This window comes from Exophiala aquamarina (assembly GCF_000709125.1).
Source record: "Exophiala aquamarina CBS 119918 chromosome Unknown aczIA-supercont1.3, whole genome shotgun sequence".
NCBI lineage: Eukaryota > Fungi > Ascomycota > Eurotiomycetes > Chaetothyriales > Herpotrichiellaceae > Exophiala > Exophiala aquamarina.
Window position 1 is genome coordinate 2,010,950 of NW_013550585.1, and position 23,914 is coordinate 2,034,863.

A 23,914-nucleotide genomic window follows, 5' to 3' on the forward strand; every position below is an offset into this window, starting at 1 on the left:
ACGTGGTCAAGGGTGAGGTCCTGTTGCATGGTGATTTGGATTCGAGGTCGAGTGGGTGGAGAGATGAGGTGCATTTGGTAATTTATTAGTATGGTGTTGTATCGTATTGAATGCCTAGGTGCCACGTGATGTATGCGAAACGGGGTTCCTTACTTGAGGAGTGCCTTGACCTCCATCCATCGGTGCCATCCTAGTTTCTCATCATGGATGGTATCAGATAACTGTACACTTTGTACGACCCTTAGGCGGCCTGATACCATGGGTGGCCCTACCTTGGACCAAGCTGCTATGGTGCATTTAAAAGCACTTTCAAATCATGCAGGCCTTTTTTAAAATGTGATTGTTCACCAAATTGTCAGAGAAGACGAGGAAACAGCGGTAAAAAGAAGAGATTTTCTGAATTCATGACGCAGGGTATTTCATCTGTTCCGGAAATGCTTGATCAGACCTTGAATTTACTGTTTGCTTCACTGTTCTTGGTATGCTGCGCCATGCCCAACGCTCACTCTCAGGTCCGATGTTTGTTATGTTATTTTTTGAAACGTGCTGAATTCCAAGAATGGACGGTTTTAGGCAGCGTCCTGGGTAGTGATAGGTGTTTTTTACAGACTTTACTTTCATCCTCTCAGTAAATACCCAGGGCCAAAGTTGTTCCAGGCCACCAATCTAGTGCGCATCTGGTATGTCCTACGCGGGCAGTGGGTGCATCAAGTCACAGCTCAACACGAGAAATATGGTCCTGTAAGTTGTCTATCTATGCGCATTCGATATAGCGCACTCTGGTTCTGCTAAAGTCTGGAAATGATATCCGGCTCACACGACCTCTGAAATCAGATCGTGCGTGTCGGTCCAAATGAGCTGTCATATGTCACGGAAGAAGCTTGGAACGACATATACAAGACGCGAAAGGGCGAAGAACAATTGAAGAAGATCTTTCCACAAACTCCAAATTCTCAACATGGGCTCATGGACAACCCTTTCGATGACGAACAGGCAGTTTGTCGCAAGATTCTGGCTTCGACCATAAATGATAAAGCCTTGCGCCAGAAGGAGAGCATCCTGCAGAAGAATATCTCAGCATTTGTAATGCAATTGCAACGCAAGGTGAGAGATGGGGCCGGCAAGGCGGTGCTGGATCTTGCCAATGGCTATGAATGTGTTGCTTTCGATATCATCGGTGATTTATTCTCGGGTGAGACATTCGGTTGTCTGTGGGTTTGGCCAACTGTACCAACTATGGAGCCCACAAAACATGCTGACCAGGTGGATCCTGCAGTAATAATTTGGAACTTCCGCCATTGCACGGCGAACTCGTTGGTGGCCTTAAGCAGCTTGCCGTAGGTACTGCGTTCCAGACGAGTGCCTTGACACGATTCCTCTTCTTAAGCAGCGAGCCTCCCCCGTTGGCCGCAGTACTGGAAACGACAAGGCGGTTGGAAAATAGGCAGAAGTCATTGGAAAAGTCGAAAGATGATGTGTCAGTAACCGCTTCTCAAGGCGCCGCCGAACATGGGCCTAACAGCTGAGACTCATTCAGATTATCACATGTATTTCAGGAAGTCGGTCGACGTAATGGTATCGACCAGAAGCTAGCAACTCGTCTTGCAGCTGATGCGATTATTGGTGGGTTTGACACCATAGCAATTGCCATGGTGGTAAGTACGACTAGATCAACCGAGATGCGGTCTTGTTTCCCGGGCACTGACCAGCACTCTTGTGCTTGTAGGGGACGACATATTTCTTGGTGAAGAATCCGTCTAAGCTAGCCAAGGCGACAGACGAGATCCGCTCCAAGCTAAGAAGTGTTGATGATATCACTCTTGCAAATGTCAACTCACTGCGGTATCTGAGCGCCGTTTTTTCGGAGGGGCTCAGACTGTGGCCCCCAGGTCCGGAAACACAGAGAAGGTTTACCAATGCTCAAGGCAACTTCATAAATGGTGATCTAATACCACCGAAGGTGAGCAACCTGAATCTTTCCATCACAATGCACGCAGAAGATGTTAGAATATTGATCCTCATGTCCGTGGACCAGACTTTGGTTGGTGTCTACCATTGGACAGCAGGAAGATACTCCCGAGCTTGGACAGATGCAGATTCATTCGTCCCTGAACGGTGGCTAGAAGAAGGCATGAATGGGAAGTATGCAAATGATCAACGGGGAGTAGTCAACTCCTTCCAGGCAGGTCCTCGAAATTGCCCTGGCCAAGCGTAAGTCAACTAACATTCTCCAATATGAGAAGTTTTGCCGTCCTCAAGGAGGCCACGATTAAACTGCTGATGAATTATATAGTCTCGCCAGCGCTGAATTCAGGCTCGTTCTTGCAACTTTGCTCTGGCAGTAAGTCTGATACCTTCTACAGCTATCCGAGCTAACATTGCTACCACACAGCTTTGACATCGCTGCCGCAGACAGTGGTGTTCCCGACTGGTCTAAGACGAAGATTTTTGGTCTACTCGCCAACAAGCAGCCTTTGATGGTTAAGATCTCGCCCCGTTCAGCATGAGAATTACAGGTCTGGGATCATTGTTTAGGGATGCCGCTGTTGCCCAAAGTTCGGCGATGATATTGACGGCAGTCTTTGCTGTGATAGCGATGAAAGGAGCAATTGAAGCCTAGACCCCTATCTAGATGTCCGAAGGCGAAATAACTAGTAGTCTAAGTGCTTCTAGGCTCCTTTCATCTAATGACCAGCTGGGGTTTATTCGCTTCTGCTGGGCTTGGAATTGTATGGTGTAAATTCTCGCAACGTTTGTCCCTCCCCATACCGAGTACCGCTTGGACGTATCAAGGTGAGCCAGGCCCATTTCTCAAACGTAATGAATCCGGAAAGGCTGGTGCCCCTGATTCCGAAGCCTCGCATTGTAAGTCTATCGCAAGGCTCTGAAGAACAATTCAACTCTGGCCCGTAAAATTTTCAAACCGAAAGCCATGCCATCACCGCTTAGCTCGCTAATGATCCGCCAATGCAGTTGACGGCAGGTTGCTCATGACTTTTTTGGAACCCCAAGTCCAGGCGGCATCCAATGAAACGCCTGAAAATGACGTCCACCGAAGCCTTGCTGATGTCAACACTCCAGGATCCATGGGACTTTCTCAGGACACTGAACCCAAAACCTAAACGAACTTTCAGTGTGAATTTGGAAGATCTACACAGCTCATCGCTCACCCTACACTTCCTATTGGAGCAACATGAAATCTTCAACAAAATCTCTGGGCAACCTCGAGCAATTGTGGATCCCACCGCCTTCTACCTCGGCACTGAGAGCACCTAAGGCCGGCTTATTGAGGTACGTCAGTACAAGTATGTTTTGGGGGTGCCACTTCTTCGCAATTTGTTTTAGAACGATATATGTTATATGCGCCAGGTCTGTTCGTATTGACTTTCCAAAGTTGTCCTTCTTTAACTGACTTCTCGTTGAAGCCGAGAACTCCTTCTCTTGAAATCCATCACACCAACATATCGTCAAAATGTCAAGCGATTACAAATTCCAAGGATGGCTCGGCATGGATGCCGACTCGGTGAATGGAAAGATGGTATGGAAGCAGTTCGAGCCGAAACCATTCGATGAGGCCGAGGATATTGATATTCGTATAACACACTGTGGCATTTGCGGGTCTGATCTCCATACACTTAGATCGGGTTGGGGCCAGACTGCCTACCCAGTCTGCGTGGGCCATGAAATCGTGGGACATGCTGTCCGTGTGGGCTCGAAGGTAAAGGGTATCAAAGTGGGCGACCGAGTTGGTGTAGGTGCACAGTCGTATGCGTGCCACAACCGCAACGGCGACTGTGAGGCGTGCGCAGATGACTGGACGCCTCATTGCCGCACCACCGTCGGTACATATGGTGCCAAGTGGCCGGACGGGAGCAAGTCCATGGGAGGCTATGCCGACTACTGGCGAGGGAGCTCCAGCTGCGTGATCAAGATCCCAGATGAGATACCCTCGGATCAAGCCGCGCCCATGCTATGTGGTGGCATCACGGCAGTCAAGCCGCTCTTCCAATACAACGCAGGACATGGGAAGAGGGTCGGGGTCATTGGCATTGGCGGCCTAGGCCACTACGGCATCCTGGGCGCCAAAGCGCTCGGCTGCGAGCAGATCGTCGCGATATCTCGCTCGAGCGCGAAGAAAGCCGACGCCATGAAGATGGGCGCCACGGGCTTCATCGCCACCGACGAGGACCGCGATTGGGCATCTAAGCACGCCGGATCGCTGGACCTCATCGTCTCCACCGTCTCCAGCCCCAAGCTTCCCCTCGAACAGTACCTGCGCCTCCTCCGGCTACACGGTACGTTCGTTCAAGTCGGCGCGCCTGAAGACAAGCTCCCGTCTGTCTCGGCCTTCAGTCTCATCGGCAACCACTGCTCCATTGCGGGAAGCATGATCGGCTCGCCAAACGATATCAGGAAGATGTTGGACCTGTTCGTGAAAAAGGGCGTGCACACCTGGAATAATAATTACCCGATGAAGGATGCTAATCAGGCACTGCGAGATTTCGAGGCGGGTAAGCCGAGGTATCGGTTGGTGTTGGTCAATGAGCAGCATCTCAAGTAGAGTGCCGTGTTCCTACAAGAGTGGGTTGCGGGCATGAGCACCTCGTGGCAATGTGAGGGAAGGGCGGAGTTCCATTATGAACAAATTATTAGAAGCGACATCGAGGATAGGTGATCCTGGCTTGGGGAGTCATCTAGAGTATTACTATCATATTCTAGGAGGATTTAGGGGAGATTCTTTGAAAATCAGATAAATACATTCTGAGGCCCCGCAGCCCTCTCCTACCGTCACGCTTCCAATGGCCTTTCCCCTTGGACTTCCTTACTGTCGACATCTCCTTCTGGTGCCTTATGCTCTCCGTCCTTCTCACTCTGCTTCTCGCCACCCATCCTCGTCCACTCCACAGCCAAGGCACCCAGGAGCATAAATGCGCTCAGACCGGCAGCTAGGATAAAGACGCGGGTCAAGGCGTCGTTGTACGCAGTAAGGACAGTGGAGAGTTCATCTTCTGGGACCATCGTATGTAGCGCAGTGGCACCCGTGTTAACAATCGTTTGGGCATCGAGGCCTGCAAGGCCTGATAAGTTGTGGACTAGTCTGCTTGAAAAGATGTTCTGACTGACGGAAAGGAAGACAGAGCCCCCGAGCTGCTGCATGAAGAACATAAGCGCCAGGCCGAGAGGCACATCCACACGGGGCAAGACGTTTTGCGGCGGTAGCATCGATGTCTGGAATCCAAAGCCGATACCAAAACCGTATAGGATCTGATAGCCGATCCAGGTGCTTTGGCCTGAAGAGGGGGAAAGTGTGGAGAGGAGACCTGCCGCGACGGAGCAGAGGACCACTGACATCAGCATCGATGGAACGTAATAACCGATCTTCTGGGTCAGGACGGCTGCGAGGATGCCCATGATGATGAATGACAGGATTAGTGGTAGAGTGTTGATGCCGGAACGTATCGCCGAGGTATTCTTCGCTGCTTGGAACCAGATTGTGAGGTAATAAATTGTAGACATCATGCCTCCAGAGATGAGGAACATGAAGAACATGCTACCGGCAATCGACCGGTTCAGAATGACTCGGGTCGGTGCCATGGCGGTCTGTGGTGTCAGGACCTCAACGACGATGAAACAGATGAAAAGGACGGCGAAGGTGACGAGGAGGCCTATCACCTTCGGGTTCGACCATGTATATGTAGTTCCTCCCCACTGCAGAGCTAGAATTAGCGATATTATAGCTGGAACGAAGAAGAATATTCCAATCGGATCAAGTCGCTTGATCTGAGCGAGGAAGCTTAGTTTGTCCCTTTTCGGTGACTCGACATGGAGGAAGAGGATGATAACAAGTACTGTGAAGCCACCGATTGGAAGGTTCAGGTAGAAACACCACCTCCAGGTCCTAGTGTTGTTAGGATCAATTATTGAACAGACGGAGAATGTTTAGCATACACATGATCGGTGAAAAGACCACCAAGGAGTGGGCCTAGGACAGACGAAGCTCCAAATGCCAAACCAAACATTGAGCTGGCGACGGGACGCTTACGGAGAGGAATAAGCGGAAGAGTGATCATTGTTCCTCCTGAAAAGACTCCTGCCGATCCTAGACCGGCGATCGCACGCCCAATAATGAAAGCGATCGAGTTGGGTGCCGCACCGCACAGTGTCGAGCCAACCTCGAACACCAGAATTGAAAAGAGGAAAGTCCATTTTGTCGAGTACAGCTGATACACCCGGCCAGATATTGGCATAAAACAGGCCGCGGTCAACATGTAGGCACTGCCGTACCAGCCAATGTCATCTAGGGAGTCAAACTCATCGGTGATGCGTGGGACGGCGGCTGCGATGATCATTCGGTCCTATTAAGTACCAAACCCATAAGCTAAACGTGCCCTTTAAGGGGGATTGAGAGGTGTAACTGACCAACCCAACCAGGAAAAAGGACAGATACATGCCAGTCATGATGGACCAGAATTTGATTGACTTGGGCTTGAAATTCTTTTCAGCGTCTTCATATTCGTTGACTGGATCACGCGACTGTGCCTCTCCAGCAGTGGTCGCTTGTTTGGCATCATCCACAGAGGCTGTAGAAGACATCGTCAGGACTTGAGGCAATGATATTGTGAGATTTCGATTGTACTCTCACACAGGCAACTTGAGCAGCTGTGGTCTTATATCCCCATAAACAGTGTCATAAGTTATTAAGACAAGACCATTTCACGGGGGCCGAGTGACTTGGATCGAATTTGAGCATTGATGCTCGGTCTATTCCTAAAACCCGAATCATCCATTTGGCGGAATCGGAGTTGATAATGTTGAGACGCATGAAGCTCGCTGGAAGGGAAGTGGCATGCCCCTCGCGCATCGGTGCGCATGGTATGTGTATCTCTGCCCTGGAAGAGAAGAAATTCAACGACTGTTATTGATCCGATGGGATGGAATCGGTCGACGGTGGCACGGGGATCCCCTATCGTAGATAATGGTACTCGGAACCATCTGTCAGACGGAGACAATTTTTGAGTTTCTGTGAGGCAGGGGATGAGTTAAAGCGATGCAACACGTGATATTAAGTTCGTCTGACTGAAACATTTCCGGACGTTTCGCTGGAATGTCGTTTGATATGTCCGGGTTGTTAATAAAGCCCGAGATGGCCGAACGATCGATACCTGCCTGTCACGTGTGTAGATACAGCTGAACGGTTCCACTGTTCCATCACCAAACTTTCCAATAAGTGATAACGGCGTCAACCCTGTGTCCCACGACATGTCCGACGACCGGAAGCGTCGACTACATCTTAGACGCGAAGGCCACGTCGCCGTCGCCCAGTCTTCTTTCTTCCTCCCTCTACTTTTGAACCATTCTCTTCGTATTAATCTCACTGGACATTCCTTTCAGCGTTGCCCACCGGGGTGATTCAGCCTTGTCAATGTCTCGTTCTCGAATTATCCTTCTCAGCCTGATTATTGTGTCCTCCACCAGTCGCGTGAACAGTGGCGGGGCCCATCACTCAGGTGCAGAACGCCGTAAGAAGGCTGACGATGACGTATGAAAGCCTGTGTTTTGGATCCGTCAGCAAATCGATCGCCCCTTTCTCGCAAGACTAGAAGGGTCAGAAACATACAGGACAACTCCATCTGTAATCATCATTCCCAAGACACTATTTGTGAGCGCTATCGAAATATCAAGAGCCGCTCCGAGGCCTGCGGTGCCAATTGCGCCCAGCTGCCTTCGAGCGGAAGGGTGCCCAGCAAGACCGGCGTGAACGCCCCGGGCGCTGCGAAGACGAATCTTTGCCCTCGAAGAGCCGGAATATTCGTCCACGATTTGGGCATATCGAACCGCGACCATAATTATGGTCGCGCTCGCGAACGCGAACGCCAAGAGGCCAACGGGCCAATTCCGATACCGCCAGATGGCGAGTGCGGCGATCACAGAGGCAATTGTCCACTGTAGTCGAAACCCATCAGCCACGGAGCGTGCTGGGACGGGCAATGAGCAGGCCATCCTTACCGTTACAATAGAAGCAATAAGTACGCTCAAGATAAGCTCTGAACCCGGGCTGAAAATTGCCACCATAGCCAGGATGAAATGAAGCAGCGTCGATGCAGAGCCCAAGAGGAGGGCTACCTGCCAGGGCGATCCACGTGATTGTCGATCACGCCGAGAAGCCATCTGCTAGAAATGGATCAAGTTGCGTTTGAATGCAGGAAGTTATGTATGTATTCAGCGTCAGGCAGTGATCATCCACCGGATCCAGACTCTGGTCAAATGCATATATGAGGTTGAACAAAATATCTGTAGAGAGGCGCCAGAACGCAAAAGAACGTGCAGAGTGCGCTTGAGGGCAGTGTGGCAAGTTCGTTGAGTGAGAAATTATCAACTCCTGCTCAGGGTCACAAGGCAGCCGATTACAAGGCGCGGCAAGGCGATGGCTGTGCCCCGCCAAGTCATAGCGCATGACCACCCACTCGATATATCTTACCAGTTATATGTGTGTGCCATCAAGCCACCAAGCCACAGTATGCCTACGGCGCATCGATATGGTCGTGTACAGCCAATCGAGTCATTAGCTGGCTAGACGAAGCTTATTAATCAACACAGCCCTATTTTATCAGTGTACCATTCCCATGCCGTTGAGAATCCAAGTTGGCGAACTTAAGAAAGGTAAGCAGGACGTTGAGGTGCTACTGGAAGCTTTATTCCCAATAGTAATGACGATCATGGTATTTAAAGTAATTAGTAAAGTATAGAGCCAATACGCGCTAGTTAAGTCTTGGCGCTAATCCTGTACTTCGGGTCCCTGCTGACAACATCACGGTCTGGCTGCCTAGAGATTAGCGAGGGCATCTTAATTATTGTAGTTACTGACTCTTGATTCCCGCTCTCCATCGCCTGGGCAGTAGTTGTCCATCATATTAACTTGCCGGTCCACTGGAGGATCCATTTCTTGGAGGTGCAGAGCCAGATGTGATCGATCTTACTGGCAGCAATGTCGAGCGGTACTGAAATTCGACAGGGTCATCCCTCGATTTCATCCGGTGCCGCGCCCTTAATAAAGCCACACCGGGTACTTGCATGTGTGCTGTGTCAGCAACGAAAAGTGAAATGCGATCGGCAATTTCCTTGTGCAAATTGTGTCAAGTCCCGAGCACAATGTGTACCATCGACGCTTGCTCAGCGAAGACGAAAACGCCGTTTTGGTGACCGAGAGCTGCTGGAACACCTCCGCAAATATGAAGACTTGCTGCGACAGAATAACATTCCATTTGAACCACTGCACAAAAATTGGGCTCCAAGGCCGGAACCTTTCCAGACAGAGAACATAGGTAATTCGGACGATGACCAGACAGATCTTGTGGGCACAGAGCTCTCAACCCCTTCGACGACTGTCAAATCCGATGGGGCCTATCAACCCAAGTGAGACAGCCGCCGCTCGAGGATCTAGCATTGTGCAGCGATGGCTAACTACCTCAGGAACGTTTGGCACGCCATGAGCCAAGGAGTACGATCACCTTCACCTTCACCAAGATTTGTGCTTCATACTCGTACTGACGGCTGAAGTAGTTCCGAGACCCTAACGATGATTCAGACTCCACACAAGACGAGGTGCGCGAGGCTGCTGTCAAGGAGGCCTGGCAACGATCATTTGGAGATGATGAACTCGTCTTTTTTGGTGCAGGAGTCGCGAATATCGACTTATCTACGCTCCACCCCGCCCCGATTCAGATATTCCAGCTGTGGCAGATTTACTTGGACAATGTCAATCCGCTACTCAAGGTTACTCATGTTCCTAGCCTGCAAAGTCGCATCATTGAAGCGGTCGGCGATTTGAACAGCATCAGCCACACCCTAGAAGCGCTTATGTTCAGCATTTACTGTACAGCTATTCTGAGCCTCCAGGTTGATGAGTGTCAGACTACGTTCGGGTCATCGCAGAGCGATCTCTTAGCACGGTATCGGTTTGGCTGCCAGCAGGCATTACTTAACAGTGGATTCTTACGGTCCGACGATCGCGACTGTTTGACGGCATTACTTTTATACCTAGTAAGTAAAGCTGATTGCTCTAGATTTGCTCTGGCTTGCTTAATAGTCGTAGATATCTATCAGACCTGCCGCAGTCCCTGTCTCTCTTGCCACTATTCTTGCTACAGCAATCCGCATTGCCCAGCGTATGGGTATTCAGAGTGAAGCTACCTTGGCTAAGCTTCCTGCTCTAGAGGCCGAGATGCGCCGTAGATTGTGGTGGGCGCTGGTACTGTTTGATACCCGAGTAAGTGAGACGACAAACCATGGGGAGGTGACGTTAGGGCCTACGTGGGATTGCAAGATTCCTCTCAATGTGAACGATTCAGATCTGCGGCCTGGAATGAAGGAACCTCGAGCTTTTCAGGGAACAACCACCGACGCACTGTTCGCCGTTGTTCGGAGTAAGCTGGGGGATTTTTTACGGTACAACACACTTCACCTCGACATCACAAACCCGGTCTTGAAGCAAATCGCTCGACCGTCCCAAAGTGATTCAATATCGGGAGAAACAGATGACATATCGAGACTGGAGGCGGAGATCGAAGCTAAATACCTCAAATTCTGTGATGAAGAGAACCCTCTCCACTTCCTGACAATCTGGACGACTCGAGCACAATTGGCGAAGTGGCGTCTTATGGAACACTGTCTGAAGTACATTGATGACGCGTCTATTGCTCGAACAGAATCACAGCGTGACACTGCCACTTCCATTGCAATGAGAGTCCTTCAGTGTGACACGAAAATCATGTCTTCGCCACTCACAAGAGGATTTGTTTGGCTGCACCACCTCTACTTTCCATTTCCGGCGTATCTCCAAGTTGCCCAGGACTTGAGGACACGACCGCACAGCAAGCTGAATCGGCAAGCTTGGGAGGTTCTGAGCGACGACTATGAGGCTTGGTCCAAGTATCTGGACGATAAAGAGGGCCGAGGGAAATCCCCTGTATTCCTTATATTTGCCAAACTCATCCTTCAGGCATGGGACACAAGCAAGACCTCCGGGCATATTCAACAGGAGCCAAAGATTGTATCGTCCATTTTAGAGACTATGGCGCAAACAACGATGGGTGCCCAAGAGGATACGGATACTGACACAGCCCAGCCTGCCAACATTATGGACATGGGGATTGACGAACTCTCCATGTCAATGCCGATGAACTTCGTGGATCAGAATCTGTCATATGATATGGCGGTGCAAGCCCGTTCAATGTTTGGGCCGGCTGTGTACTCGGGCATGGCACCACAACCCACCTGGAGTCTCCAGGATCGTTTCAGCTGGAATTCGATGAGTAGCTATCCAGGATGGGGAGGGTTTTGAGAGGGCTCCCAAGCGGTGGAGTAAGTTCAATGGTGGACGCCGTGAACCAGTGGCACTTCCCAAGGAATATTTCTCCACTTAGTTTATATGGTACAGCACAAGGCCAAGTCTCGTTCAATCACGTGATGTGGGACTGCCTGCGACTGTCACTCAGCCAGCGAATTGCCATGATGATAATTGAATCAAGTCGTCCACATCGTCCGCTCCCTCTAAATTCCTGTACCCCAATGATTCGAGAGGCTCCTTAAATACTGCATCGTGTCTGTGATGGCCTCACCCGCTCTCACAGCGGCTTTGGAGTCAGTGGCAGACGGTTCAGCGGCAGTCAAGACCAAGACATACAATGACCTACTCTCGCGGCTGACGACCTCGCCCTCTCGTGCAAATGAACAACATGCAACGAATCTCGTGACATATATTGACTCTCTCCTGACCTCTTCCCTCGGGATCATCACGATTCGCCCACTCCTGGCGACTCTCATCCAGTCGCTCTCGACGTCGGCCTCGGAGGTCAAGGTCACCGTTGGTTCCCACCTGGCTGAAGCCTTACAGTCACAGTTGGCCTCGTTCGAAGAGCAAGATGCCGCGGTCAGAGAAATATTGGCGGATGGATATGAGGCGGAAGAAGAATACAGTGCCGCGGCCAAGGCGCTGCAGGGGATCAATCTAGATTCGACGCAGCGACAGGTTCCAGATCGCAAGAAAGTAGAAACGTGGATTCGCATTGTGAGGAATTATCTGGAGGACGACGACACCGTTGCGGCTGAGACTGGTCTGAACAAGATCAAGAATGCTGCCGCCGCGATACCTGTCTTGAAGGAATCTCCCGATCTACGGCTCCTCTACCAACTGTCACAAGCACGGATTCTGGACTCTCGACGAGACTTCTTGAATGCCTCTGCGGAATACCTCAATGTGTCTTCTAGCAGCATCGCGGATGAGGATGACCGCAGAAGAGCGCTCTCGGCCGCCATTAAGACGGCTATTCTTGCACCTGCGGGTCCACTACGAAGTCGAACGCTTGCAAAACTGTACAAAGATGAGAGATCAGCCGAGACGGAGGAATATGGGATTCTGGAAAATATGTTTCTTGATCGGCTGCTATCGTCGATGGAAGTGGAAGCATTCGCGGCGACGCTGGCACCGCATCAATTGGCCAAAACTGCTGATGGGAGTACCGTGTTGAGCAAGGCAGTCATCGAGCACAATCTCCTCGCGACCAGTCGATTGTATGAAAACATCACGACCGCATCACTGGGACAAATCCTAGGTCTCAAAGACGGAGAGGATGAGACGGCAGCGGAGAAAGCTGAGGAGTATGCAGCTCGTATGGTGGAACAAGGACGTCTTCGGGGGGAGATCGACCAGATCGCTGGAGTGATCATGTTTGAGACTATCCCCGAAGTTGAGTTGCGAGGACCGACCAGGGAGCTTCGTGAATGGGATCACGGCGTGCAAGGGTTGGTTGAAGACGTGGAGCGCTACACTGAAGGCATTGCTGAAAGCTTCCCGGTAAATTTCTTACTTTCGCATTTATCTATGGGACCCAGACAGTCAGCTAATGTACCTATGCAGGAACTTATCTCGGAGCAAATGGTGCATTGAAAGTGCGGATTCACCCGGTCGAGATGACATTGACATGAGGGTCGGAGACCGATATTTTGGAACATGCAACGGGAAACAAGATGACTACTAGTCCAACAGACTTGATTCTGCGAGTCAGCGGTACTCGAAAGGGCAATGGTAAGTGGCAGCCTTGCTACTAGATAGCGACCTTCTGACCTCTGAGAGACAGCCGCAAAACATTCCTTACCGGGGGTGGTATCGGATAATACCCATGGATTGAGACGACGGAGATTCCATGTAGATGACAACGGCACATGGCACGGCTCCACATGGAGAGGCAGCGGTCGGCGACAGTTCGGTCCTCCTACCAGCGCTGGCTGCTGGGCTTTGCTGGGCAGAACTGTGAGCTGCACGAACGTCCAGCCCTAGCCATATTCGCCAGCTAGGAGGGCGAGAGAAGATTCTCATAGCATTCTCATTATCATGATTGAACTAGGGCTGCTGCCCGCCTCGACGACTGCTATTGCCAATGCCAATGCCGCGGTCGTGCCCCGCTCGAAGGAGAAATCGGCCAAGTCAGACAAGCAGAGCGGGGTATGAGAGGCGCGTGGGGAAGGCGCGTGCCTCACTCGCTCTTGTCCTGTTGCACTGTCTGACACGGCTGGGCACGTGTGCACCATCCTTCCTCCATCCTCCGCACTCTCCATCCTCTCGTACTCAGGCAGCCAATTAATCCTGTTGAATTCCTCAGAGTACCTCCCGCCTCCTCCAACAATCAATTTCCATTTCCCGAGTTTTTCAACCGATCGTACCAGGGCAATCCGTCACGCCTGGCCGTTCTTCAGCACCATCTCCGTTGCTTGGTCTAATTGTGGGCACCAATACCAGTTCTTCCAATTATGGCTCCGAGTTCTTGACCTTGGGAACAGCATCCCTCATCCACAGCCCCTACGCCTCCGTTCAGAGTCTGTGTATATAACATCCTTCCTGCTGACTTGGCCATGACCCATCTTCAAGCTCTACACTCGCGATACCATCAAGGTGGTATTCCTACATTTCTGGGCATTTTCTTCTGATTCTGTGTCGCAATCATGTTTATCACTGCATTTTTGACCCCGTATACCCTCCTTCTCTTCCCAATACTCTACTACCTTCTTCCATATCTCCGAAATAAAAGTTTACGAAAAATCCCTGCCCCGTTCCCAGCTGCCTTCACCAGTCTTTGGCTATTGTACCAGGCTCGACGGGGTCGAAGATACCTCAAGGTTGATGAATTGCATAAGAAATATGGCAAAGTTGTGCGAATACAGCCTCATCATGTCTCCATTGCCGACATGGACGCCATCCAGACCATCTACGGGCACGGCAATGGCTTTCTGAAAAGGTAAAGCGCTTCTCTGAAATGCGTGCTTGACAATTTTGGAGCCCAAATATTGACTTTTTTTCACAACAGTGAATACTACGATGCCTTCGTATCCATTCGACGAGGTCTCTTCAACACCCGCGACCGAGCCGAGCATACTCGCAAGCGCAAGGTCGTTTCACACACATTCAGCGCCAAATCCATCGGCCAGTTCGAACAATACATTCACGCCAATCTGGAACTCTTCAGCAGCAAATGGACCGACATGGCAAAAAACCGCAAAAACCCAAAGACCGGCTACGCCAGTATCGACGCCCTGCACTGGTTCAACTACCTTGCATTCGATATCATTGGTGACTTAGCATTCGGAGCTCCATTTGGCATGCTCGAGCATGAGCGTGACTTCGCTGAGATCCGCAAAACACCCAACTCACCGCCAACAACGGCTCCCGCTATTGAGGTTCTCAACCGCCGTGGTGAGGTCTCCGGCACACTAGGCTGCCTGCCACAACTGAAGCCCTACGCCAAGTATCTGCCCGACAAATTCTTCAGCCAGGGTGTGGAGGCCGTCGAGAACCTAGCAGGTATCGCTATCGCCCGCGTTTCGCAACGACTTGAGAATCCCAATACCGACCGAGTGGATCTCTTAGCACGCCTGATGGAAGGCAAGGATGCGAACGGCGAGAAACTCGGCCGCGAAGAGCTCACCGCAGAGGCCTTGACGCAACTGATCGCCGGCTCCGACACCACCTCCAACACCGCATGCGCTATTCTGTACTACGTGATCCGCACACCCGGGGTCCTAGAAAAGCTCCAAAAGGAGCTCGACGCCGCGATGCCCGCAGGCGTGCCCACATATGACCAAGTCAAAGACCTCCCATACGTGCAGTGGGTAATCAGCGAGACGATGCGAATTCACTCAACATCCTCACTCGGTCTTCCCCGCCTCGTCCCGGGCGCGACGCCGGAAAACCCGAACCCAAAGCCCGTCGAGATCCTAGGCTACAGCTTCCCACCAGGTACCGCGCTCTCCGTGCCCAGCTATACTATCCACCACAGCAAGGAAATCTGGGGCCCGGATGCCGACGAGTTTGTCCCCGAACGCTGGGACGAGAAAACCCGCCTCACCGCCAGACAGAAGGAGGCATTCATCCCCTTCAGCTACGGGCCCCGCGCCTGTGTCGGCAGGAATGTCGCTGAGATGGAGCTGAAGTGTATCGTCGGCACCGTCTTCAGGAATTTCGAGTTCAAAGATGAGCATGATGGTCCCATGGAGACCAGGGAGGGGTTCCTCAGAAAGCCCCTTGCTTACAACGTCGGAATCAGGCGTCGCAGCACGTAAGCTCGACCACTGATGTTCTCGCCGCGCCGAAGCGGGGATTCATGACTGGCTCGGAGAGCAGAACGGGAAATGCATACCCTGCGCGTTACCGGCGGTTGGCTTCTTCTGTCGATTTTCATGCGGAGATGAAGAAAAGGTGGATTCCCTCCCAATCAGTCCCTGGGAGGATACACAATGAGCTATCATGTCGCAGATGGGTTTATTGCTACTATTACTACTCCTCCAAGCATAGTTGGCAGTTGAGTAGTTTGGGAATAGTGGGTGTTCACGGGTCCTCCGTGTCTGGTATTGGCGGTGACATATAATTATCTAGCGCGCCCCAAAATGTGAAAGGACTTTTTCTTCCCTTTTGTTTTCCTCTCTTCTTAAAAAAACAACTGGGTTCGTCAGGGACGTCGCATCGAGTGAAAGCCACCTCACTGCGCTCTGTACCCCGTAGGTGAATTATAAAGTGACGATCTGGATGCTCTTTCCCCCCCCCCCCCCCTTTTTTTACCCCCCTTGTTTCTCGTAGAATGCTACCTTCGTCAAAGTGAGAACTGATTATTAGGATCGGAGCGGAGGAAGGGCTGCAGCTAATTACCGTATTCAGGGGGTGAGGGGTGGAGGACGCCTCTCTCGGAGAATTCAGCCAGTGCCAGAAAAGAACATTCCGACGTGATAGGATGGGATAGGATTGAGTAGGTACATAGATGTGGTGGCAAGACGAGGGGGATAGATTGGGTTTATCGATCGAGTGCGAACCTGGTGGTGTGCCGACCTGTCTAACTAGCCACTATACTCTAACAGGGCGCATCGGACAAGCAACATCGATGATCCCGGCCATGACCTCTTGCTTGCTTACAGAACCATGGTATTTGCCTAGTAGTTGGATGAACGGTGTCTATGTCCGCCAAAATGCCGCTCCGTCCGGCTGTGCACTGCTTGCCTTTCAAACTGTTGTTCTTGCGGCAGAAATTCTCTTTTCGTAGTATTGTATGCTAATGTGTGTAATATCCCAAACGCTGTCGCTATGCCCCGACAAAACCGGGAGGCATTTATACATTAGGCTTCTTCGATTAGAAAAGGGATCATCGGGAAATGAGTATGACGCGTTTCTTGTAACTCGACTTGTAATTTTCCGTGGCCATGCTTATCCCTCGCTCACTGCGGGGCATGACCTTGTTCATAGTTGCGTGCTTCTCTTTTTACAGCTTGGCCTTGAGTCTTGCTGATCCTCCAGCGGCCTTACTCTCGTCGACAGGAATGATAACCAATACCGCAATGTCGTCTACTTTCCCGCCATGCCAAGGATCATAGGGAAATTGTTTTTGCATTTCCTTTGCAAACGGTCCGTCTCTTTTGCGACTCAAGCTAGCCACTTTTGCCTCGCCTGTGATCGCCGCGGCGATGACACTCTGCAGAGTGCCGGGCATTTTGTGCTTCTGCGGTCCCAGTGACTTGTCCACTAATTCCGGTAGCGCCGGGGAAACAGTATAGCCTTGGTCAGGGGTCCGAAGCCAAGCACCCGTGGAGCGCATCTGGTTGGAAACTATTGTCAACACGTCGGACGAGTTGAGGTTGTCCCATACTCCGTCCGTTGCGAGCACCAACACGTCGCCGTGTCGGAGCATGTGGTCTGCTAGATCCGCTCGGTCGGATTTGTCGTTGAGAGGGACGCCCCCAAATACCATGGCTTGTGCTAAGATCTCGGGAGGCGTGAGGCTCATTTGATAGGGCGTGTTGAAGGCGTGGGTTTGTGGATTGGAATAGTGATAGACTGTGCCGAGTCGTAGTAGTAAGAATCCCGAGTCGCCTAAATTTGCGATACGCATTCGTCCATCCCTTTCGGTCACTGCCACGCAGGCAGTGGTGCCGCCCGCTCGAATGGAGGGGTCTGTTATTGTCTTCTGGTAGCCAGCCTCCAGTAGCTGTTGGGGATTGAGTCGTTCATCAGTTGGCCAGCTAAGCGCCGTTTCCGCCATGTAGCCGCAGAGGCCGTGGGAAAAGTCGGCAGGGTCAACCCCGTGCTCGGTCCAGCCTCCAACGCCATCTGCAATAGCAAATGCAGTCACGTCTGAGTCCTTTCCAACTCGGGAGGCAAAGTATGCATCTTGTCCACTGTCTGGTCTTTTAGATCTTTTCTCATCTATCGTCGAACCGTGTTGGAAGCCCAATCCACTGGTGTTACTGGGATGGAAGTCGAATGTGCTCGTCTCCGGGCGATATTTACGTCCCTTTCCGCTGGACGATGCAGATATATGTAGCGAGATGTGAGGTATAGCTGAGCCGCCAGCGGCTGCAGCTGCACGCGGTGAGTGGTGCAGGGCCCGTGTATGTGTTTTGCAGGGCTCAAGGCTCTGTCGGATGTTTCGCTGGAGATCTATAGCACAGGGTAAGCAAAGAGTGAGATATTAAGAAGTTGATTAGTCCGCACGGTGATGCATATGAGAGGTTGTAAGGCCCCAGGAACGCGAGATAATTGCCGGTGCACGAATTGTACCAGCTGTGGTCATGATGGCCCTTGACGTGAGATGTTGAGGAGGCGAAGAAATAAATTCCTAGACTGGATTTAGGAGGTAGATTTCCGAATACATAGGACTCAAATGCGGACTCTGGTCAAATACTAAGGAAGCCGCAATGTGAATTGAGTGAATGGCATGGTCAGTGACAGCACCACGCAGGTGATAATTGTTGAGCAACGAAGTCGTCGGTTCCCTGCCCTGCCTAGAAAAAGTCAAAAGGAAGCTGATGGCGCATCCTGCGGATCAGCCGCAGCGTCTCGAGCATTAATGCTTGTTAGTGTTTGATAGCTACGGAGAAGTAGAAGCGACATTATGCCTGAGGCTCTTCACTGCTAAGTTCCTCGAGTTTTTCCTACCACGAGGCGACTATTGCCACAATGACTATATATGATATTTGTGATCACCGTCCAGAATTCGCTGGCTGACGTAGTCCTTAAAGGCTTGCTGTTAAGGTTCGTTGGGTTTTCATCGCCCAGTGTCCGATATCCGTTGATCGCATGAAATGGGAAGTACTGATCTCCAATCAGTTTCCAAACCCATCACGTATCTCCAAGAATTTCTGATATCTGGTCCTCGTCCAGCGTCGAGCATTCTTTCCCCAAATAATCATTGGGAGAGTCGTCATCAAAAAGGCAAATGAGAGTGCTCCAATGGCAATGAAGGTATTCTGGAGGCCGCTTTGGTCAAGCCACTTACTGGCCACAAAGCTGAAGATACAGCCAAGAGTGTTGTTGATGACGGCAACGCCGACCATTCCCTCAAGGACCATATCCGGATACGCATCGACCAGATAGGCCATTGAAAGATCTCCTGCACAGCCCCAACCAAAGCCAATGAAGCCGAGCCCGACATAAGGAGCTGGCCATGCCCATCCATCGTTGCTGCCAATGCCGAAAATGAACAGACCGGTTGGAAAAATTGCTGCTGCAAGGAACATGAGGTATAGGCGATGCTCTGCTTCCATGACCCCACCATTTCTTCGTGCCATCCACACAACGAACTTGTCACTGAACCAACCACCATAGAAACAGCCTATAACGGCGCCAATGAGACTTGGGATGCTCATATTTCCCACTGCGGCATCAGAGTAGTTCCAAGGTGGACCATACCAATTATCTTCTTCCACGGTCAAGTAGAAGGTGAGAAAAGCATCTTGGGCACCCCACCTTGCTGACTTGTAAGCAAACTCTTTGATTTTTAACGCGTTGCAGGATGAGGACTTACTGAACACCTGAGTATATGACAGCTGGAAAGGTGAATACCCTCAGAGTATGGAAAAGCCGTTGGTAGTATTGCTTGAAGCCTATACCACGGAGGTTTGCTGCTGGTGTTATGATAGCGATTTGCTGCCAGTATGTCTTACGCTTTTCCTGGCTTGCAGACGATTGCTGTTCGATAGCCGCAGACCCATTCCGCTTAGATGCGGCCTTTTCATCATCAATTTTGGTCCCAGCCAAGCTTGACCTGGTCTCGCTATCAGCCCCATCTGCTGTGGCAACACCATCCACAAGATACCTGTCACCGTTGTTGACAAGGACAAGATCTCGACGAAAAGCGGTTTCTTCGAGTGTGAATAAAAAGATCAGGAATGTGCCTCCATTGAAAATGGCGCCGGTCCAGCCAATCCATCTCCAACCAAGATCGCTGTCTGCAATATAACTGTTTTCATCAAGGCAGATGGCATTAGTCAATCTACGCACATGGCCCGATGCTAGTCACCTTACCTGGCAATCAACGGCCCCAAGAACGTCCCTATACTGGTGGCAAGGATGTATATACCCAGAACGGAGCCTCGTTGGTGCTGGAACCAAAGATCCATGAGGGAAAGCTGCACAGTTGCTTCGGCCACGGACTCGGAAGCTCCAACAAATAGCTGATTCCAAAGAGCGTCGCTTGTTTTCTGGACTCTCGCGAACCAAATACTTCCTGCAAGGCCAAAGAGCAAGCATACGAGATAGAGTATACGCCTGCCATAGAGGTATACGGCTGGGGAGGACAACAAGCACCAATAGCCTATGCCAATGAACAGGATGCCGGCGCCTGTGTTGAATGAGCTGTAACTGATATTGAGATCCAGGTTCCTGGTTAGAGCGCTTCAGCTTCAATCCAATCAGAGACTAGCCGCCCTCACATATTATACTGAGCGCTACCTATCGCACCGATTAGTTTGACAACAAAACAAGGCAGCGGGGGACCGACCGCAGTCATTACTCGTGGCCGCGGTCAATGCGGTAATAAAGCAGACGAGAAAGCTGTGCAGGATTTTGCGAGGCATGGACCAGTGGAGAGGATCATTTGGTGAGTCGGTGGGCTGAGGCACCAGCACGATATCGCCATGCTTCTTCAGACCGACATCGCTTTGCAATGCATTTCCATTGGGGTCGTATAGCCGATGAGTACCAGGGAGAACTTCATCGAACTCCATGAGACTGGTGTTGATGATCGTACTACTATATGTGATGCTATGTCGGTGAGAATGCGATCACGTGACGGCACAGAAGGATAAGTCACTTTGTGCAAGTGAAGAAAAAGACTCAAGGAAACGATAACCGGGGCAAGGTTGGCCGTCATCGCACTTATGAGATTCAGAGCTGACGGCGCCCTCGTACGTGACATCCATCAGTGGCGGAATTGCTCTTATCGGGGTTGTCATGTTGCATGGGATTCGAAAAGCGTCAGCTCCAGACTAGGACCGAGGGGGCGCAAACTAGAGAGGATCGCGCCAGCCAACGGAGCGTTGTCCCACGGTGCAGTACTCCGTAGTAGCACCCCAGCAATACCGATGCAGCATTCCGCTTGTTCGCATACCAGAATCACGAACCAAGATCTCGAATTCGAACACCCCAATGATTGACCTACAGACTTATCTTTTGACACATCGTTCAAGGTTGGCGTCTGTCCAGGTGATTGCTAAAGTTGGGGTGTGCCATCTCTTTCGACCGGTCCGAGGCATTTGATACAGGGTAAGACTCTCGCGTTAGCTGTTCGACTACTCTGTAAGCGATTGCCCTCCGCGCTTTTTCTCAAACCTTATCAGTGGCAACCGGCAAGGAGCAACTCGAATACGCGGCGAGACTCGAGGTGATCGGCACCTCGAAGGTCACCCAACCATCGTGCCACGTAACTGATCCCAGCGGACGTCAAGCCGCAATGGATGCTCTCAAATAGCGTGGGTCTTGTCTAGGAGATATATGGACACTTCTAGGAATGGTTTGTAGGTGCGCCAAAAGTAGACCTCAATTAATGTCTTGTACGGAGTCCTACTGACTGGCTGAGGAGGAGACGTCATTCAGACTTGAGAGCTACTTTCAAGCACTCCTGTCACCGATCGATGGTAGCCACCCCCGTCCGGCACTAAGCAACGGGGCTAACAAGGCTTGAAGAATGCTTAAATGGTGCCCCAGCCTAAGCCTGGGCCCAGGATTCCCTCGCAGATTCGTACTTGGCACCTGGAAGTGGGCACCGGGAAGCGCACCGGGAAGGCCACTAAGGTTATCGCAAAGTCATGATGATTGCACTTGCCTCAGAACCTCTAGGCCCACAATTCTGAGACCTCTGGTTGGTCTGGAGGGTAATACGTGGCAGGACTTTCCTATAAAGTCTTAGCCGCCATGCCCCTCCCATCCTCCTTCCTGCAACAGAGAGCAAGGGCTGACTCAAGGGCAACGCATCCTCCTTGCTATCACTGAACGGAGGACATCCCAGGAGTCCAGGACTCGCCATCTTTATCTATCACATTCTCCGAACCCAACCTTGCACACCACTTCCTTCCTGTAACACACACGCACTCTCTGCCACTGCCCTCTCCGTGCTGCCATCCCGCTGAACTCAGCCCAGCCGCACAACTCCGCACTGACCTTTTGAACGCGAATGTCAACTTGTCAGCTCATGATGGCCCAACATTACCACATCGCTCACCTTTGTGCCCATAAACCCAAGGAGTCTAGTAGTCCATCGACCATTCTTCAACTCGCAAACGGACTGGTCTCCAAGCCCGTCGCGTTCAAGGAGTTGGAGGATGGTCGAAGCCCGAAAGATGGAACCGTCATTGATATTGTACACGGTCAAGCCCTTGCAGACATACCAAAAGGAACACCAGCCCCTAAAAAAGTCATTGTCGTGGGTGCAGGGATTTCTGGCCTTCGTGCTGCATCCGTTTTGAAAACCCACGGCGTGGATGTCGTCGTTCTTGAGGCTCGAACAGACCGCATAGGCGGTCGTATCTACACCAGTAGAAAACCAGGCCGCTCTCCCAGAGACATAGGTAAATATGGCCTAGGCAATACTAACAATCGCCGTAGGCGTTTGAGATGAAGTCGTTGAAAGCGCTCATTGTCGGCCACGTCCATTGTGGTTTGTTCTTCCTTGCTCCTTCCTCTATACTCACATTTTCTTTAGGAGCCGCTTGGGCCCACGAGACCTCACAAAACAAACTAATTCCCCTCATCGGCCAGCTTAACATCGAACATTACTACGACGATGGTACTCCGTTGTACTTCACCCGAGATGGTCGACTTGGTTCTCAGTTCAAGGCCAAAAAGGTCGCCGACGAGTTCGCCGACTACTGTGAATACTACTATGAAGAAAACCCTGACGCCGAGGACAAAGCCGCTCTGGATTTCATCCGAGAATGGGTCCTCACCCACCCATTGGTCACAGAAGACGAAAGGCTCTGGGCACCGCAGGTCGCGCGTGAAGTTGAGGCATGGATTGGCACTAGCCTGGAACAGGCTTCTTCTAAGCATCTGGCTTATTTCGCCATCGAGAGAAATCTCTACATGAAAGGCGGTTACGATACGATCGTCAACTGGACTGCCTCGAATCTACGCGATCAGAACATCATTCGCCTCGGCCACGTTGTCAACAACATCGAATGGACCGAGGATGGAAACAAGCAATGCGTTGTGCGCACCTCCACTCAGGATGGTAAATCCCCGAGCTTTGTCGCAGACGGTATTGTTTGTACCCTTCCACTCGGCGTGCTCAAGCACAATTTAGTGGAGTTCAGCCCTTCATTGCCGGAAGATCTCAGCCTAGGCCTTAAGAAGGTCAGCTACGGCGCACTCGGCAAGATCTTCGTCGAATTCGAATCTGTCTTCTGGCCGAAAGACAACGATCAATTCATTTACTACCCAGAGCCAACCACCGAACCAGTTGATGAAAGCTCAATTTTGTCGTACATGACCGTTACGAGCAACAATTGGATCATGAGTGGCACCAAGGAACTCTCCGTTCAAATCGTCGAACCATTGACCCAAAGAATCGAAGCTATGGCTTCCGACAAGGAAGTCTTCACATTCTTCGAACCACTCTTCAAACTTTTCCGTACCGAACCGTACAAAAAGCTCCCGCCTGTGGTGAATCTGGAAACGACTCACTGGACGCAGGATCCTTACGCAGGGTTTGGTACATATACTGCTGACAAAGTCGGTGATGATCCCGAAATATGGACGGCGGCTTTGGAGGCGAGGCAGACGAGTAAGCTGCAATTTGCTGGAGAGCACTGCACGCAGATTGGAAACGGATGCGTACATGGTGCGTTCGCAAGTGGAGAGACAGCTGCGATCAACCTCTTAGCTGGGCTGGGTGTTCCTCACAACGGCGGTGATACTTTCAGCAAACGCCGTTCCAGGAAATCCCCCCCTAGACACTGAGCTGGTTGGTTGCTTACTCGACTGTGCCTGAAATTTGTGCCCTGAGTTCTGTCGGACTCTGAAGCTCAGGCGCTGCACTGGAATATGTCAGCGCTATGCTTCCTAGCCATCGCCGGATGTTCCCCCTTGCATCTCCTACTGACG

The 23,914-nt window shown here is 51.2% G+C and overlaps 9 protein-coding genes across 9 annotated transcripts; 6 read left to right on the top strand and 3 right to left on the bottom strand.

The window, feature by feature from the left end:
• Positions 1–491: 491 nt before the first annotated feature.
• Positions 492–2,507, top strand: A1O9_04323 (uncharacterized protein; the record flags this gene model as incomplete). The annotated part of the gene is made up of 9 exons (XM_013406615.1): positions 492–595; positions 630–741; positions 835–1,211; positions 1,277–1,477; positions 1,538–1,655; positions 1,727–1,960; positions 2,036–2,211; positions 2,294–2,341; positions 2,393–2,507. 9 exons carry the CDS (start codon positions 492–494, stop codon positions 2,505–2,507), a joined length of 1,485 nt encoding a protein of 494 aa, XP_013262069.1.
• Positions 2,508–3,472: 965 nt separating this feature from the next.
• On the top strand, positions 3,473–4,561 carry A1O9_04324 (uncharacterized protein; the record flags this gene model as incomplete). Its single annotated transcript, XM_013406616.1, has 1 exon — positions 3,473–4,561. One exon carries the CDS (start codon positions 3,473–3,475, stop codon positions 4,559–4,561), a length of 1,089 nt encoding a protein of 362 aa, XP_013262070.1.
• Positions 4,562–4,788: 227 nt separating this feature from the next.
• Positions 4,789–6,594, bottom strand: A1O9_04325 (uncharacterized protein; the record flags this gene model as incomplete). The annotated part of the gene is made up of 3 exons (XM_013406617.1): positions 4,789–5,899; positions 5,950–6,356; positions 6,421–6,594. 3 exons carry the CDS (start codon positions 6,592–6,594, stop codon positions 4,789–4,791), a joined length of 1,692 nt encoding a protein of 563 aa, XP_013262071.1.
• Positions 6,595–9,454: 2,860 nt separating this feature from the next.
• Positions 9,455–11,341, top strand: A1O9_04326 (uncharacterized protein; the record flags this gene model as incomplete). Its single annotated transcript, XM_013406618.1, has 3 exons — positions 9,455–9,499; positions 9,562–10,041; positions 10,094–11,341. The coding sequence occupies 3 exons, from the start codon at positions 9,455–9,457 to the stop codon at positions 11,339–11,341; spliced, it is 1,773 nt and encodes a 590-aa protein (XP_013262072.1).
• Positions 11,342–11,608: 267 nt separating this feature from the next.
• A1O9_04327 (uncharacterized protein) lies at positions 11,609–12,946 on the top strand (the record flags this gene model as incomplete). The annotated part of the gene is made up of 2 exons (XM_013406619.1): positions 11,609–12,853; positions 12,917–12,946. 2 exons carry the CDS (start codon positions 11,609–11,611, stop codon positions 12,944–12,946), a joined length of 1,275 nt encoding a protein of 424 aa, XP_013262073.1.
• A 1,052-nt stretch (positions 12,947–13,998) lies between these two features.
• Positions 13,999–15,612, top strand: A1O9_04328 (benzoate 4-monooxygenase; the record flags this gene model as incomplete). Its single annotated transcript, XM_013406620.1, has 2 exons — positions 13,999–14,291; positions 14,361–15,612. 2 exons carry the CDS (start codon positions 13,999–14,001, stop codon positions 15,610–15,612), a joined length of 1,545 nt encoding a protein of 514 aa, XP_013262074.1.
• A 1,187-nt stretch (positions 15,613–16,799) lies between these two features.
• Positions 16,800–18,107, bottom strand: A1O9_04329 (uncharacterized protein; the record flags this gene model as incomplete). Its single annotated transcript, XM_013406621.1, has 2 exons — positions 16,800–17,974; positions 18,029–18,107. The coding sequence occupies 2 exons, from the start codon at positions 18,105–18,107 to the stop codon at positions 16,800–16,802; spliced, it is 1,254 nt and encodes a 417-aa protein (XP_013262075.1).
• Positions 18,108–18,639: 532 nt separating this feature from the next.
• A1O9_04330 (uncharacterized protein) lies at positions 18,640–20,541 on the bottom strand (the record flags this gene model as incomplete). Its single annotated transcript, XM_013406622.1, has 4 exons — positions 18,640–19,282; positions 19,341–19,775; positions 19,841–20,197; positions 20,297–20,541. 4 exons carry the CDS (start codon positions 20,539–20,541, stop codon positions 18,640–18,642), a joined length of 1,680 nt encoding a protein of 559 aa, XP_013262076.1.
• Positions 20,542–22,007: 1,466 nt separating this feature from the next.
• On the top strand, positions 22,008–23,770 carry A1O9_04331 (uncharacterized protein; the record flags this gene model as incomplete). The annotated part of the gene is made up of 2 exons (XM_013406623.1): positions 22,008–22,380; positions 22,515–23,770. 2 exons carry the CDS (start codon positions 22,008–22,010, stop codon positions 23,768–23,770), a joined length of 1,629 nt encoding a protein of 542 aa, XP_013262077.1.
• Between the last annotated feature and the right edge of the window lie 144 nt (positions 23,771–23,914).